The sequence below is a fragment of the Thalassophryne amazonica genome, chromosome 11 (assembly GCF_902500255.1).
Source record: "Thalassophryne amazonica chromosome 11, fThaAma1.1, whole genome shotgun sequence".
In the NCBI taxonomy this organism is placed as follows: domain Eukaryota; kingdom Metazoa; phylum Chordata; class Actinopteri; order Batrachoidiformes; family Batrachoididae; genus Thalassophryne; species Thalassophryne amazonica.
In genome coordinates this window covers 30321733-30339773 of record NC_047113.1, presented here as the reverse complement: position 1 = coordinate 30339773, position 18041 = coordinate 30321733, and the positions used below count along the sequence as shown (strand labels likewise).

The 18041-nt window shown below is 40.5% G+C and overlaps 4 protein-coding genes across 17 annotated transcripts in view; all 4 read left to right on the top strand.

Moving 5' to 3' along the window:
* The window catches only part of LOC117519820 (protocadherin gamma-A11-like), a 911360-nt gene that overhangs the window by 608598 nt on the left and 284721 nt on the right, over positions 1 to 18041 (top strand). The gene's annotated exons all lie outside the window — the stretch shown is intronic.
* Positions 2624 to 5258, top strand: LOC117519829 (protocadherin gamma-A3-like). Its single transcript, XM_034181106.1, has one exon. The coding sequence runs from the start codon at positions 2773 to 2775 to the stop codon at positions 5233 to 5235; it is 2463 nt and encodes an 820-aa protein (XP_034036997.1). The 5' UTR covers positions 2624 to 2772; the 3' UTR covers positions 5236 to 5258.
* On the top strand, positions 7598 to 10027 carry LOC117520470 (protocadherin gamma-A5-like). The gene has a single exon (XM_034181812.1). The coding sequence runs from the start codon at positions 7598 to 7600 to the stop codon at positions 10025 to 10027; it is 2430 nt and encodes an 809-aa protein (XP_034037703.1).
* LOC117519832 (protocadherin gamma-A12-like) lies at positions 10574 to 13166 on the top strand. The gene has a single exon (XM_034181108.1). It carries the CDS (start codon positions 10713 to 10715, stop codon positions 13164 to 13166), a length of 2454 nt encoding a protein of 817 aa, XP_034036999.1. The 5' UTR covers positions 10574 to 10712.

Here is an 18041-nt window from a genome sequence, read left to right as displayed (position 1 = left end):
TTTTAAACAGTTACAAGTGTTCTTAGATAGTAATTTTATTCTTGAAAAATTTCAGTCAGGGTTCAGAACAAGGCACATCACAGAATCTACACTCCTCAAAGTCCACAATGATGTGGCTCTGTCGCTTGATGCTAAATGTCCAGTTCTTTTAGTGCTTCTTGACTTGACAGCAGCATTTGATACTGTTGATCACAGGATCCTCTTGTCTCATTTAAAGCACCATGTTGGCATTTGTGGCACAGCATTAAAGTGGTTTAGTTCCTATCTAATGAACAGAACATTTTCTGTCATGATAGGTGACTTGTCCTCCTCTGCTGCAACCTTGTCTTGTGGAGTACCCCAGGGTTCCATTTTGGGCCCCATTTTGTTTTGTCTCTATATGTTACCACTGGGCTCCATTATGGAGAGACATAACATGTCTTTTCACTGCTATGCAGATGACCTGCAGATTTATCTGCCACTGTCTTCAAATACAAATGACGCTATCAAATGTTTGTCAGACTGCATGGCTGATATAAAGCTGTGGTTACAGCAAAATTTTCTTCATTTGAATGAGGACAAAACTGATTACATTTTGTTTGGTGACCCTGCTCTTCTAGGTTCTGGTTTGTTGTCTGCGTCTTTGAAACCTATAGTAAGAAATCTTGGGGTGGTATTTGACAATTCTTTTAGATTTGATAAACAAACTGACAGCGTGGTAAGAACAAGTTATCAGTTGCATCTTTTATCGAAGGTTAAACCATTTTTAAATCACACTGACCTTGAAAAAACTGTCCACACTTTTATTAGCTCTAGAACTGACTATTGTAATGCCCTTTATGTTGGAGTTCCTCAGACATCTCTGAGTCGTCTCCAGCTGGTGCAAAACGCTGCAGCCCAATTTTTAACAAACATTTCAAGACGTCAGCACATCACCCCAGTTCTTTTTAATTTGCACTGGCTTCCAGTCTCTTTTAGAGTTGATTTTAAAAATTTGATGTTTGTCTTTAAAGCCCTTAATGGCCTGGCCCCTCCTTATTTGACTGAGCTTTTGCATCCTCGTGTCTCAAACAGGTCTTTGAGGTCTGTAAATTAGCTTTTACTGGAGGTGCCCAGGTCCAGGTCTAAATGCTGGGGTGATCGGGCCTTCTCTGTTGCTGGGCCCAAACTTTGGAATAAATTGCCCCCTGAAATGAGAATCATTTCTGACTTAGAGCTTTTTAAGTCCAGGCTCAAGACGCATTTGTTCAGACTGGCTTTTAACACTCAGTAGCATGATGGTACTTTACGCTATTAAATGCTTTTATGCATTTTTTATATAATTGTTTCTGTAATGGTCTTATTGTTGGATATTTGTTTTTATTATGTTTTGTTTTTTAAATTTTGTTGTAAAGCACTTTGGTCACTTTGAGTGTTGTAAAGGGCTCTAGAAATAAACTTGATTGATTGATTGACTATTCCATGTAAAGAAATTATGAATAGCTGAAGTTTTATATTTGCACTGTGACAGTGCTCGCATCAGATCAAATTTCTCTTTTCAGATCAAATTTCTCTTTTCTTTTCTTTTTTTTTTAGCCAATGTGAGACACTGTTGAGAAACAATTCTGCTGTTTTGTTTGGAGTGTGGACATGTTAATATTGGGTTTGGGATCACATTGATAAAGAAAATATCCAGATTTGAATCTGCTGTCTGGGATGTTAGAGGATGGACAGTCTGAATTCTGTCAGATCTGCAGTAACCTCACAGGCTTTTACTTTGAAATGCAGGCTCTTATTGTGGAACTGCGGCTAGGCTTGTTTTCAAAAATTACTGATTTCTCACAAAATATTGGTCTTATCACCTTAGCGTTTTCACGACTCGAATCATCATGAAAAATCCATAAGCATACCAAAGGACAAAAGTCAGCTCTTTCTGGATTTCAACTGATGCTCCGGATACACAAGCACACAGAGACCCCTTGCCTTCTTTTATAGGGATTTATAATGCACTGACCACTAATAATGTGCTATTTACTAGCCTAGTTTCAGAAGACATCTCTGCTGGCAGTTATGTTGGCATAATAAGATAAACATCAGGATCTGGGTTAAAATAGACAATTGACAACTTTCTTGTAAAAACAAATCCATTGTGAGAAATGACTATGGCTTGGCTCAGCCTCTCTTCTGGAGGTGAGATAAATAAAGTATGAAAATTGTATATTTTCTTAGTGGATTTATGTTTAATATTTTTTATTTTAGTTCCTTTTAAAAAGAACAATATAAAACTTATTTACTACTATGTACAGTGATGCATAAATGTGTGATGCTTGGAACCAATCTAATATATATATATATATATATATATATATATATATATATATATATATATATATATATATATATATATATATATATGTCATTACATTGTCTGCATAAAATGGAAAATAATTGTTCTTTTTTCACTTTTATTTTGTAGTTTTTCTGCAATAATTCTCGGTGTGAAGATGTGCTCTTGAAAAGAAATATACATCTCTTACTATCACCAGTGTGATGTGGACTGTATTTCAGTTCCGGACTCTGAACTCTAAGGGACGCTGTTGTTCAATGAATTTTTGGTTGTGTTATGACGTTGTCCGTGAGATGACATCATGAATGACGCTCTCTGTGTTTTATGCGGGGTTTAGTGCTCGGAACGGACACGATCTCACAGAGCAGCATTTAAAGGTGGAAAACGTGACTAATCTGAACAGAAAACGGATATTTTCGATCAGATTTTTTTAAGAACGGCTTTTCTGGATATATTTACAATTGTTCATGATGGAAAACCGACGATCTCTCGTCCACCTCCACAAAAGATGGCGATTCTTTTATGGACTGCTCGTTCTTCTCTTCCACGCATTTAACACGGCAGGTGGTCAGATTCGGTATTCTATTCCGGAGGAGATGAAGAAAGGTTCTGTTATTGGTAATGTTGCGCAAGACCTTGGCTTGGATGTGAAAAGGCTTCGTTCTGGCCGTGCCCGTATCGTCACCTCGGAAAATATTCAGTACACCGAGCTGAAGACAGACAAAGGAATTCTGCTCGTGAATGAGAGAATTGACAGAGAGCAGCTTTGTGGAGACGTAACGCCGTGCAGCTTCAGTTTTGAGATGATTTTGGAAAACCCAATGGAATTGCACAGAATAACAGTTGAGATTTTGGATATTAATGATCACGCTCCCGTCTTCCCAAACGGAGATCGATCTCTCAATTTTGAAATAAGTGAATCTGTTATGGTCGGAATGCAGTTTCCACTGCAGGGCGCAGAGGACCTCGATGTGGGCCAAAACGCACTGCAAAATTATATTTTATCACCAAACGATAATTTCGTTTTGAGGCAACTTGCAAATCCGGACGGCAGTAAAAATGTGGAAATGGTGCTGCAGAAAGCTTTAGACAGAGAGCTTCGACCCAAACTGTCGTTAAAATTAATCGCAGTGGACGGAGGAACACTGCAGCGATCTGGCACGGTAAATATAGACATTACAGTTTTAGATGCCAATGACAACGTTCCGATATTTAATCAAACAGTATATAAAGCATATGTGATTGAGAACACAGCTAAAGGAACCGGTATTATTACAGTAAACGCCACAGATGCTGATAGCGGGTCACATGGAGAAATGTCATACAGTTTGTCTAAAATGAAAGGCAGTTCCGCAGATATGTTCAATATAAATGAAAATACTGGCACCATTTATGTGTCTGGACAGATAGATTATGAAAAAGACAAAAAATACGAGGTGAGAGTAGAAGCAAAAGATCACGGTGGCCTAACTGGGACAAGTAAAGTAATAATTGATGTTGTTGACGTCAACGATAATGCACCAGTTATTAATATTATGTCATTCTCTAGTCTCGTGTCTGAAGACGCACGGCCTGGCACAACCATTGCTTTACTCAACATAAAAGATGCAGATTCAGATAAAAACGGTCAGGTAAAGTGTTCTATAAATGGTAAACTCCCATTTAAATTCGAATCGTCTCTAACAAGCTATTATAATTTAATATCTGATCAATATTTTGATAGAGAGACTGTCGCAGAATATAATATAACAATAACAGCCATCGATTCCGGGTCACCGCCTCTTTCTAGCTCAACAAGATTACACCTTAAAATATCTGACGTAAATGATAATGCACCGATGTTTGATAAAAACATTTATACTGCTCGCATTATAGAAAATAATCCCCCTGGATTATCGATATTTGCTGTGAGCGCGAGAGACTCTGATTGGAATCAAAACGCAAGAATCTCGTACCTCCTCGAAGACACGCACGTCAGCGGTTATCCAATATCTACCTATGTGTCTTTAAACTCTGACACTGGGGATATTAGTGCTGTCCGCTCCTTTGATTATGAGCAAATTAAAGAAATTCAGTTGGTCGTCAAAGCGCAGGATGGAGGCTCCCCTCCACTCAGTAGTAACGCGACTGTGAAAATAATGATCCAGGACCACAACGACAACGCCCCTCAGGTTCTGTACCCGGTCCAGACTGGAGGCTCTGTGGTGGCTGAGATGGTTCCTCGTTCAGCAGATGTGGGCTATCTGGTGACTAAAGTGGTGGCTGTTGATGTGGACTCTGGACAGAATGCCTGGCTTTCCTATAAACTGCAGAAAGCCACAGACAGGGCGCTGTTTGAAGTGGGTTTACAGAATGGAGAAATAAGAACTATCCGCCAAGTCACTGATAAAGATGCTGTCAAACAAAGACTGACTGTGTTCGTGGAGGACAACGGGCAGCCCTCTCGTTCAGCTACAGTCATTGTTAACGTGGCGGTGGCGGACAGCTACCCTGAAGTGCTGTCAGAGTTCACTGACTTTACGCACGACAAGGAATACAATGACAACCTGACTTTTTACTTAGTGCTGGCTTTGGCTGTAGTTTCCTTTCTCTTCATCACGTGTTTAGTGGTTATTATATCAGTGAAAATCTACAGATGGAGACAGTCTCGCATCCTGTATCACTCCAGTCTCCCGGTGATTCCATATTATCCACCACGTTACTCAGACACTTTGGGGACAGGGACTCTGCCACACGTGTACAACTACGAGGTGTGCAGGACGACTGACTCCAGAAAGAGTGACTGTAAGTTCGGCACAGCTGGTAGTCAGAAGGTGCTGATAATGGACCCCAGTTCTACAGGAACCATGCAGCGGATACAGAGTGAAAAGAACATCCTGGATGAACCAGATTCTCCTCTGGAGGTGAGTTGTGGTTTATCTGTATTTTAATGGAAATATTTTAGAACAGTTTTAAGAATATGTAACACTTTGAGCTCTGAATGGTAAACAGTGGCGGTGCCGGGGGGGGGGGCTTAAGCCCACCCAATAATGAGCCAAGCTCCCCCCCAGTATTTATGCCAATAATGTGACTGACATATTTGTGGATCTCAACGGCAGTTTTGCTCTGAGAATGTCTCAATATTGCATAACTGAGCAAAGTGATGAATGTGTATGTTTGGTAATCCACCAATGCTGAATCACCCTTCACCAACAAAATTTTCAGTTTTGCAAATAAACATTTATTTGTAAAAACCCACACACAATTTACAAATCAGAAATTTGTGTTTGTGGCTCACAAAGCACGTGTACAAATCAAAGGATATTTGTAAATCACCCTCTCTGCATTTGCAAGTATTAATGAGACAAATTTAACTCCATATTCCAAAAATTTAGGTTTCCTAAATATTTATTACGGCCACTCTTAAAACTTCACTTATCTTTATTTATACCTATGTGCAAGTTTACTGAACTTGCAATAATTCTAAGTGATGTATGTGTACATTGATACCACATTTTAGAGGAGCACGGGTGACTAAAACATATACCTTGGTATTTATAAAGCAATTTACTATATATTGTTAATTTCGGTGACTTTTTGTGGAGCCCCTCCAACCTTTACCTCAGCCCCCCCAACAAAAATTTCCTGGCTCCGCCACTGATTATAAAGCGGACCGTGACTGCTGCTGTCACTATCAGCACCACGGACAGCGCCTCAGGCTATTTTTGACTTATTTTACACTTAAAATTGCACCAAAGCTGACACAATAGTTAGAATATATTATAATATTTTTATTTACGCAGTTTGAATTTATATTTAAATGTATGTATTTCGTTGTTTTGAAGGAATTTAAACGAAATTATTTATGAAAGTTTTGAGGCTATAGTGTTCAATAATATCGTGGAGTGCAGTCAAAAGTGGGTTCGCATGTAATGAACGAAAAAAAAGCATTAGTTTATTGTCACAATTAAACATAGAAAGTCATACAAAATGCATTCACATTCTGCTTGACCAATTAAACTAAATGCTACACAGCATAGGTGCACATTTACAAATTTGAATTCATGACCTTTCTCCAAACACGATTTATAAAATATTCTGTGACTGCATCTCTCTCTCTCTCTCTTATTGCAGATATGTTGTTGTTTGTTGTCAGGCTATACATATATATATATATATATATATATATATATATATATATATATATATATATATATATATATATATATATATATATATATATATATATATATATACTTGGTGGGGTTTTTTTTTGGTGTGTTGCCTGTTAACCTTTTGCTGCTTGGCATAGTCTGGAATTCACAAACTTAAAGAAATAGGGAAGAGCCAATCCAGGTTTTTAATGTGAGGGTGGATGCGTTTTATTATATATTTTTATGTTCCATATTTTGTGGTAGATACAACCATTTATTTAGAACCTATCTAAACAATCTTACCGCTTCTAATTAACCAGGAGTGTCAAATGACAAAGAGTGGGCATATGTAGAGTGTTAGGACAGAGGGACAGACAGACACACATATTTACAAAGCAGTGATGTCAGATCACACAGGCTGGCCTACAACTGCAGTGGGTGTAGTCATGGAATAACTGTTCTGTTTTCTCAGAAAACACTTTCTGTCTCAAATACAGTGACTGAAACAAGCGTAAGGACATGTCATGTGATCAGTGACACTGATGAGTGATGCAAGTCCATAGTTATTATGATGGCACCAACAGAATGATCAGATTTATATTCCTGAATTAAATGAGGATTTTTTTTCATAAGCAACTGCTATTCAGAGACGTTTGTGTATTTAGACTTTATAAGGGGTCGTGTGTGTGTGTGTGTGTGTGTGTGTGTGTGTGTGTGTGTGTGTGTGTGTGTGTGTGTGTGTGTGTGTGTGTGTGTGTGTGTGTGTGTGTGTGTGTGTGTGTGTGTGTGTGTGTGTGTGTGTGTGTGTGTGTGTAGTCTAATGTGGCAATAGATATTCATTTTGTTGATTGATGTGAAGATATTCACGCAGTCGGAAACTCATCACTTTGGGCTTTTCTTTTGGTAGTGATGTAATTTCTTAACTGGACTCTAAGGGACGCTGTTGATCAAGAATAAATGTTTCTGTGGAGCTTTCTGTTGTCTTTGAACAGCAGCTACGCTTTAATCATTTGGAGGTGCCCGCAGACTTGCTTCATTTCGGCGTCTTTCACTGCGTGTGAAAGGTGTCCAAATCCGTCTGCCTTTTCTGCGACGCGCGCCTGAACAATTCTTATTAATTAGGACTTTTTGAGGAAGAAGAAGTGGCCATCGTTTCCAAATGGAGTCCGGAAAATATCTCCAAGGGACACTAAGATGGCGCATTTTTATTTCCTGCGTCGTTCTTGTTATCCAGTTCGCCGAGGGACAGCTTCGATATTCTATTCCAGAGGAGATGAAGAAAGGTTCTCTTATCGGAAACATGGCGTCGGACCTCGGAATAGAACTGCAGAGGCTCCGTTCGGGCCGAGCTCGGCTTGTGAGTGGAGAAAGCGCCCAGTACACGGAGCTGAGGACAGACAAAGGGCTTTTAGTCGTCAAGGAGAGAATTGACCGAGAGCAGCTTTGTGGAGACCTAACACCGTGCAGCTTCAGCTTTGATTTGATTTTAGAAAGTCCCATGGAGCTTCACCACGTCACAGTCGAAGTATTAGACGTGAATGATAATTCGCCTTTTTTTCACCAGCAAGATCTGAAGCTGACGATCGGTGAGTCAGCCGCAGCCGGAGCACGCTTTGTTCTGCCCAGAGCCACGGACCCTGATGTGGGAGTTAACGGCCTTCAGGACTATAATTTATCTCCAAATGAAAATTTTGTTTTAAAAAAGCACTCAGATGATGATGGGAGGAAATATGCAGAGATGGTGCTGGGAAAACCTTTGGACAGAGAGCGACATCCAAGTCTGTCCCTCAAACTGATAGCAGTGGACGGCGGAACCCCACAGAGATCCGGTACCGTAAACATAGACATCACTGTTCAAGATGCTAATGACAATGCGCCTGTTTTCAGCGAATCAGCATACAAGGCCACGGTCTTGGAAAATGCTTCGATCGGAACACATATCATCACTGTTAATGCCACTGATGCAGACAGCGGTGCAAATGGACTCATTTATTATTCCATTTCCAAAATGCAAGGCGTGATTGGTGATATGTTTAAAATTAATAAAACAACAGGCATGATATATCTGTCAGGGGAAATTGATTATGAGAAAGTCAAGAAATACGAAATACGCATAGAAGCCACAGATCAAGGAGCTTTAACAGACTCCAGTAAAGTCACAGTGGAAGTAATTGATGTGAATGATAATCCACCTGTTATTACTCTTATGTCATTCACGAGTCCTGTGTCAGAGGACTCTCCTTCTGGCACAACCATTGGTATAATTAGTGTTAAAGATTTTGACTCAGGAGACAACGGACACGTGACCTGTAGAATAGAACATAACACCCCTTTCAAAATAAAGTCAAATTTAAGAAACTACTACACATTAGTAACAGATGCTGCATTAGATCACGAAACTGTATCAGACTATAACATCACAGTAGTTGCAACAGATGGAGGTATACCTTCTTTATCAGCAAAGAAAACATTTCATGTAAAGATCTCTGATGTCAATGATAATGCTCCAGTGTTTCCAAAGAGTATTTACAAAGCCTTTGTGACAGAGAATAACCCATCAGGCGTTTCTCTTCTTACTGTATCTGCAAGAGACCCAGATGAAATCCAAAATGCAAGAATATCTTATATCCTGCAACAAGATGGCAGTAATATAGGTGGGTCACCAGTGTCGGACTATGTTGTGGTCAATGCAGAAACCGGAGTGATAAATGCAGTGCGTTCATTTGATTATGAAGTAATCAAAAAGGTGATGTTTATTATCAAAGCACAGGATGGAGGCTCCCCTCCCCTCAGCAGTAACGTGACTGTGAAAATAATGATCCAGGACCAGAACGACAACACCCCTCAGGTTCTGTACCCGGTCCAGACTGGAGGCTCTGTGGTGGCTGAGATGGTTCCTCGTTCAGCAGATGTGGGCTATCTGGTGACTAAAGTGGTGGCTGTTGATGTGGACTCTGGACAGAATGCCTGGCTCTCCTATAAACTGCAGAAAGCCACAGACAGGGTGCTGTTTGAAGTGGGTTTACAGAATGGAGAAATAAGAACTATCCGCCAAGTCACTGATAAAGATGCTGTCAAACAAAGACTGACTGTGTTCGTGGAGGACAACGGGCAGCCCTCTCGTTCAGCTACAGTCATTGTTAACATGGCGGTGGCGGACAGCTACCCTGAAGTGCTGTCAGAGTTCACTGACTTTACGCACGACAAGGAATACAATGACAACCTGACTTTTTACTTAGTGCTGGCTTTGGCTGTAGTTTCCTTTCTCTTCATCACGTGTTTAGTGGTTATTATATCAGTGAAAATCTACAGATGGAGACAGTCTCGCATCCTGTATCACTCCAGTCTCCCGGTGATTCCATATTATCCACCACGTTACTCAGACACTTTGGGGACAGGGACTCTGCCACACGTGTACAACTACGAGGTGTGCAGGACGACTGACTCCAGAAAGAGTGACTGTAAGTTCGGCACAGCTGGTAGTCAGAAGGTGCTGATAATGGACCCCAGTTCTACAGGAACCATGCAGCAGATACAGAGTGAAAAGAACATCCTGAATGAACCAGACTCTCCTCTAGAGGTGAGTTAATTATTATACAATACGAATCGACGCACCTTGAATTTCTCTTCAGTTGCTTTAAAAATAATGGGGCATGAGGCCACCAGCACAGGTACCATGGACAGCGACTTTTCCATCAATGCATTTTTCTTTTATTTCTTTCTCTTTTTATATCGTTAAAAATAGTTTAGAATCAAGTCTGCCTCGTGTCTAAACCTGTCAGTACTGTACCTTTTATATGAATAGCAAACATAACAAATTTGAAGCATTATTTACAACTCAGATTTCATAGTTATATTTTGTGTCCTGCCTGAAAAAGAAAAAAAAAAGTCAATATTTTAATTTGCTGTGAAATTCCATGTGCACTATTGTGGAAATGTTCTGAATGCAACAAGCAATATTGACTTTATTGCAGTTCACTCGGTTCTATTTGTTATTATTATTTATTTTTTTAATACTTATTATTTCAGTGTGGGAACGACATTTTCTATCCTCTAAGTGGCGCCGTTGTTTAAATAACAGTGTTGTGCAGCTTTCACAGCATGAATATTATATCTTCCTCGATGCATATAGGAGGGGCTTTTTTCTGGAGAGGAAAGACGAGGATTCTGCAGTTGATGCTTAGGAAGAACACGCAGTATATTTTTGTTTCTTATTTTTCCCTGATTGCTACACTCTCTATTCATTTGGATGTTTAATACTGTCCTCGTGAATCATGGCTGGTGGATTACTGCAACGTTTCAAATGGCGTCTTTTCTCCCGTTTGTGGTGGCCAAGATGGATGATCGTGTGCCTTGTGTTTTTCACGTCGGTGGCAAACTGTCAGATTCGGTATTCTATACCAGAGGAGATGAAGAAAGGCTCGCTTATCGGTAACGTAGCACAAGATCTTGGTTTGGATGTAAAAAGGCTCCGTTCCGGTCGAGCCCGTATCGTGACCGAGGAAAGCATCCAGCACGTCGAGCTGAAGACAGACAAAGGCATTTTGGTCGTGAAAGACAGAATAGACCGAGAGCAGCTTTGCGGGGATGTAACACCGTGCAGTTTCAGCTTCGAGATTATTTTAGAAAATCCAATTGAACTGCATCGTGTCGTCGTTGAAATTCTGGACATAAACGATCATTCACCCGTGTTTCGAAATAACCGCATAAAAATGGAAATTAGCGAGTCTGCTGTCATAGGATCTCGCTTTGTGTTGGAAAGTGCGGATGATCCAGATGTAGGAGTTAATGCATTACAAAAATATGTTTTAAGCACAAGCGACAATTTCGTTTTGAAGGAACACGCGAATCCAGATGGAAGTAAATTTGCAGAACTCATCCTACAGAAACAGCTGGACAGAGAGGAGAACTCCCGACTCTCATTTAGGATGATAGCGATAGACGGCGGAACACCGCAGAGGTCTGGTACAGTAAATATCGATATTACAGTTTTAGATGCCAATGACAACCCTCCAGTTTTTAATCAGTCATTATACAGAGCTGCTGTCTTAGAAGAGTCTGCTTTAGGTACCCATATAATCACAATAAATGCTACAGATGCTGACAGCGGGTCAAACGGCTTGGTGACGTACGCATTTTCTAATTTGAAAGAAAATCTGGCTGATATGTTTAAAATAGACAAAAACACGGGTATAATAACGATTTCAGGCACATTAGATTACGAAAAGGACAAAAAATATGAAATTAGAGTTGAAGCCAAAGATCAGGGCGGATTGACTGACCTCAGCAAAGTGATCATTGATGTTATAGACGTTAATGATAACGCACCACTTCTGAACGTCATGTCTTTTTCCAATACTCTGTCTGAGGACGCTCCTTTGGGCTCGACTGTAGCAGTTTTTACCGTTAAAGACGCAGATTCGGAAAGAAACGGGCAGATAACTTGCTCAATAAATAGTCGTTTACCTTTCAAAATAAAATCATCTCTGACTAGTTATTATTCATTGGTTTCAGATACTGAATTTGACCGAGAACAAACACCAGAATACAACATTAGTATCACGGCGACCGATTCTGGCTCTCCGCCTCTCTCAAGTACTATAAATTTGCACCTTCGTATTTCTGATATTAATGACAACGCCCCGGTGTTTCATAAATCAATATATACTGCTTACGTCACAGAGAATAATTCTCCCGGTGTATGTGTAATCACTGTTAGCGCTTATGACTCAGACTGGAGTAATAACGCAAGAATCTCTTATATCCTGGAAGACACAGAAATCGGGGGTTTTCCAGGTTCTACTTACGTGTCTGTAAACTCTGAAACCGGAGTTGTAAGCGCCGTCCGTTCATTTGATTATGAACAAATTAAACAACTGCACGTTGTCATCAAAGCGCAGGATGGAGGCTCCCCTCCACTCAGTTGTAACGTGACTGTGAAAATAGTGATCCAGGACCAGAACGACAACGCCCCTCAGGTTCTGTACCCGGTCCAGACTGGAGGTTCTGTGGTGGCTGAGATGGTTCCTCGTTCAGCAGATGTGGGCTATCTGGTGACTAAAGTGGTGGCTGTTGATGTGGACTCTGGACAGAATGCCTGGCTCTCCTATAAACTGCAGAAAGCCACAGACAGGGCGCTGTTTGAAGTGGGTTTACAGAATGGAGAAATAAGAACTATCCGCCAAGTCACTGATAAAGATTCTGTCAAACAAAGACTGACTGTGTTCGTGGAGGACAATGGGCAGCCCTCTCGTTCAGCTACAGTCACTGTTAACGTGGCGGTGGCGGACAGCTACCCTGAAGTGCTGTCGGAGTTCACTGACTTTACGCACGACAAGGAGTACAATGACAACCTGACTTTTTACTTAGTGCTGGCTTTGGCTGTAGTTTCCTTTCTCTTCATCACGTGTTTAGTGGTTATTATATCAGTGAAAATCTACAGATGGAGACAGTCTCGCATCCTGTATCACTCCAGTCTCCCGGTGATTCCATATTATCCACCACGTTACTCAGACACTTTGGGGACAGGGACTCTGCCACACGTGTACAACTACGAGGTGTGCAGGACGACTGACTCCAGAAAGAGTGACTGTAAGTTTGGAACAGCTGGTAGTCAGAACGTGCTGATAATGGACCCCAGTTCTACAGGAACCATGCAGCGGATACAGAGTGAAAAGAACATCCTGGATGAACCAGACTCTCCTCTAGAGGTGAGTTGTGGTTTTTAATGAAAATATTATTTATGCTTTAGCAACTTTAAAAATATATAACATTTCTTTCTTTCTTTCTTTCTTTCTTTCTTTCTTTCTTTCTTTCTTTCTTCCCATAAATATTTGAGCATTTTTTTTCTAAAATCCCAGCAAATGAATATTTATTGTGATAGTGACACGCTTTGTTTGATAAGTCCTATGTTTTTATATGCCTGTGCAGCCGTTGTTGTATCAGGCTTTGCATGTTTACATCTATTTACATTATTGTGGCCTCAGACAAAATTTGATGTTGATCTGATTTTTTCAGAGAGTTGCTTCTGGATCACAACGGTTACACGCGTTAAAATCAAATCTGCAATTTACATTTTTCATATTGTATGATATTATGCCTGTAGTTCCGGATTTTGGGCTCTAAGAGACGCTGTTGGCCAGTCAAATGTTGTTTCTTAAGACAGGAGCAGTGTGTTACGTTGCGTAGTCTCTGGGAGGAGCAGAGATTGCGTTTTGTTGTAGGAGATTAGAGGACACACCTTGTCATAAAGAAAGGAACGGCTTGCTTTAGCGTGTGTTTTTCTCTTTGAGAGGGTCGCACTTGGATTGTTGTCGGACATAAACATTTTCAGGACTGTTTTCTGTGGCTATGGCGTGTGGATTTTCATCCGACCGCTGGTGCGTAAAATGGCGATTTGGTTGCGCACTGAAAATGCAGCTGCTGTTACATTTGTTCTTCCTCAATCACATCGTCTTTGGACACATCCGATACTCAGTTCCAGAGGAGATGAAGAAAGGATCACTTATTGGTAACCTAGCACAAGATCTTGGCTTGGATTTGAAGAGGCTTCGTTCTGGCCGTGCCCGTATCGTGAGTGAAGAAAACACCCAGTACACTGAGCTGAAGCCAGACAAAGGGACTTTGGTCGTGAATGAGAGAATAGACCGAGAGCAGCTTTGTGGAGACGTAACACCGTGTAGCTTCAGCTTTGAGTTGATTTTAGAAAATCCTTTGGAGCTCCATCAGATTACAGTTGAAATAACTGACATAAACGACCATTCGCCGACTTTCAAAAGAAATAACATTCATTTTGAAGTCAGTGAATTGGCAAACAGCGGTGCTCGTTTTCCCCTGATTAGCGCAGACGACCCAGATGTCGGCCTTAATGGCCTCGCAGAATATTTTTTGAGTCGAAATGATTATTTTGTTCTGAAACAAAACACGGATGCAGGTGGGAAAAAATACGCTGAAATGGTGCTGCAGCAGCCATTAGACAGAGAGACCCATCCAAACCTGTCTCTGAAGCTGATCGCTGCAGATGGCGGATCTCCGCAGCGATCTGGTACAGTAAATATCGATGTCACTGTTCTGGATGTTAATGATAACGCGCCTGTATTTAATCAGTCTGTGTACAAAGCAACAGTAATAGAAAACGCCGACAAGGGCTCTTATGTAACTGTCGTTAACGCCAGTGACGCAGATTTCGGCTCAAATAGTGTCGTGACGTACTATTTTTCTGATCTCAACAGTGACATCACTGATATGTTTACAATAAATGAAAAGACGGGCGTTATTTTAATAAAAGGCTTAATTGATTACGAGAGAGAAAAAAAATACGAGCTCAGAATAGATGCAAAAGATCAGGGAGGTTTAACAGATTCCGCTAAAGTGATCGTTGATGTAATTGATGTCAACGACAACACCCCTGCTTTAAGCGTCATGTCATTCACTAGTCGTGTGTCAGAAGATTCGCCTCCGGGCACAACTGTTGGCATAATAAATGTGAAAGATCTTGATTCTGGAGCTAACGGTCAAATAAGCTGTAGGATTGAAGAAAACGCACATTTTAAAATTAAATCGAATTTGAGAAACTACTACACATTAGTAACAGATGCTGTGTTAGATCGTGAGACTATATCACGCTATAACATCACTGTAGTTGCTACGGATGGGGGAAGACCTCCACTATCCACAAATAAAACCTTTTATTTAAAGGTCTCTGACGTTAACGATAACGCCCCAATGTTTACACAAAGCGCTCACAATGCTTTTATTACAGAAAACAATTCCCCGGGAGTTTCTGTTCTAACACTGAGAGCTAAAGATCTGGATGAAAATCAAAATGCTCGTGTATCTTATTTTCTCGAGGATACTGAAATCAATGGCTCTCCGGTCTCTGATTACGTTTCAGTCAGCACTGATAGTGGAGTGATCCATGCAATGAAGTCATTTGATTACGAGCAGATCAGGCAGTTAATTTTTAGTGTCAAAGCGCAGGATGGAGGCTCCCCTCCACTTAGTAGCAACGTGACTGTGAAACTAATCATCCAGGACCAGAACGACAATGCCCCTCAGGTTCTGTACCCGGTCCAGACTGGAGGCTCTGTGGTGGCTGAGATGGTTCCTCGTTCAGCAGATGTGGGCTATCTGGTGACTAAAGTGGTGGCTGTTGATGTGGACTCTGGACAGAATGCCTGGCTCTCCTATAAACTGCAGAAAGCCACAGACAGGGCACTGTTTGAAGTGGGTTTACAGAATGGAGAAATAAGAACTATCCGCCAAGTCACTGATAAAGATGCTGTCAAACAAAGACTGACTGTGTTCGTGGAGGACAATGGGCAGCCCTCTCGTTCAGCTACAGTCATTGTTAACGTGGCGGTGGCGGACAGCTACCCTGAAGTGCTGTTGGAGTTCACTGACTTTACGCACGACAAGGAGTACAATGACAACCTGACTTTTTACTTAGTGCTGGCTTTGGCTGTAGTTTCCTTTCTCTTCATCACGTGTTTAGTGGTTATTATATCAGTGAAAATCTACAGATGGAGACAGTCTCGCATCCTGTATCACTCCAGTCTCCCGGTGATTCCATATTATCCACCACGTTACTCAGACACTTTGGGGACAGGGACTCTGCCACATGTGTACAACTACGAGGTGTGCAGGACGACTGACTCCAGAAAGAGTGACTGTAAGTTTGGCACAGCTGGTAGTCAGAACGTGCTGATAATAGACCCCAGTTCTACAGGAACCATGCAGCGGATACAGAGTGAAAAGAACATCCTGGATGAACCAGACTCTCCTCTAGAGGTGAGTAAAGAATTTTTGTCAGAGACTTTGATCTTTCTTTAGCTTCTGTCTTGTTCCTTCTTGTTACGTAAGGAACATGAGCTGTCATTATTTGCTCCACGGATAGCCCCTCAGTAATTTAAGTTTCTTGGTGAAAGAACCTACACATATTTCATGTCCTTGGTCCCTGAAAGTCCAACGTGCTGCTTCTTATCCATTTCTCTAAGCTCCACCAACATCATAACATTTAAATCATACTGAGTGGGTGTGACCACACCTGGCATGTCTCCTTGTGACATATGTGTTTAATAAACTTAGAGAAAGAAAGAAAACCTTTCAATCCTTTTGGTGTCCTGAGAGGCAGAATTTCTGTCTTGGTCCTTCTTGTCATTTAAGGAACGTGAGCTGTCATTATTTAGCACCATGGACAGCACCGTCTCTTTTAAATTTCTTACTCTGTATTTCTTGGCTTTATCAATGGAATTTCAAAGTGCTGCATCGTTTCCATTTCTCCAAGCTCTTCCAACATCATATTTGTTTAATCATATGCGTAGGCGTCAATGCACCTGGTATTTCCTTTTATGAAATATGATGAAAAGAGAGAGATTCTACGTATAAATCTTTTGTGATGTCCCGAGACGTTGAATTTAGAACTGCTGCAGTGTGTCAATATTTTTAGCACCTCGGACAGCGTCTCGGTTTGCAGTAGTTATTCTCTTGCATGCTGTATTTTATCCAGTGCTGCTAACTCCTGTATCTTTCACTTAGCAAAATGTCTTTATTTGCTGTTAAAGCTTACATTTTAAAATCCAGAAATTAACTTATTATTCCATATTGATTTTTTTATTCATAGCATTTTTCTATTATCCATAGTCTTTCAAGGATTTCAATGGGAGCCCCCCTTTCTCTCTCTCTCTCTCTCTCTCTCTCTCTCTCTCTCTCTCTCTCTCTCTCTCTCTCTCTCTCTCTCTCTCTCTCTCTGTCTCTCTGAATCAATGAAAGAAGATATTTTGGACACAGTTGAGAAAGTGTTGCTCTAGTTGATTCAGTTATTTATTGTTATTACTGGTGTCTTGTTAGTTGTGTGTTGCTGCAGTATGTGAAGGTGTGCTTTCTGTTGTTTTTACACATAGACTGTTTACTGGTTGATGTGGTGTATCCCGAATTTGGAATTCACAAATTTAAAGAAAAGTACCTTCAGTTTGAAGAAATACGTTTAAAAACTCTCATTCAACTATGTCTCATTGTTTCATTAAATAATGCATAAGTGTCACTCATATCACTAGGACATTGTTCATCGTTTCACCACCGCAGTGTGGACATAAAGCCCATACCACATTTAACTTGTTATCAGACCCCCCCACACACACACACACACACACTACTACTACTCTTACTTTTCCTACAAGCAATAATGACAAGATGTGTCTGGGTTGCTTTTGAGTAATTCAGGTTGTGCTTTGTGTTTTTCAAGTTTTGAAAGTGGTTTTGAATTTGGAAATCTATGAAATGCAAGTGGATGCTAAACTCAGCAGTGGAGACCAAAACAAGACAGTTTGCAGAACTTCCCTCAGTAAAAAGATGGAAGACTTTGTGTCCTAAAAACTATTTATTTAACTCCTATATTACACCTTTTGCTTTACTGCTCCTCTTTCAACCACTATCCATCACCACCACAAGCACCCATAATAATAATAATAATAATAATAATAATAATAATAATAATAATAAATTTAAGTCATTTACTTGTTGGTTTAATTTTTTATATATTTCTGGTGCTAAAAAGAGCTTAAAATGTTATGTTTTTGTGCCAGACAATGTGTCAAATTAATTTT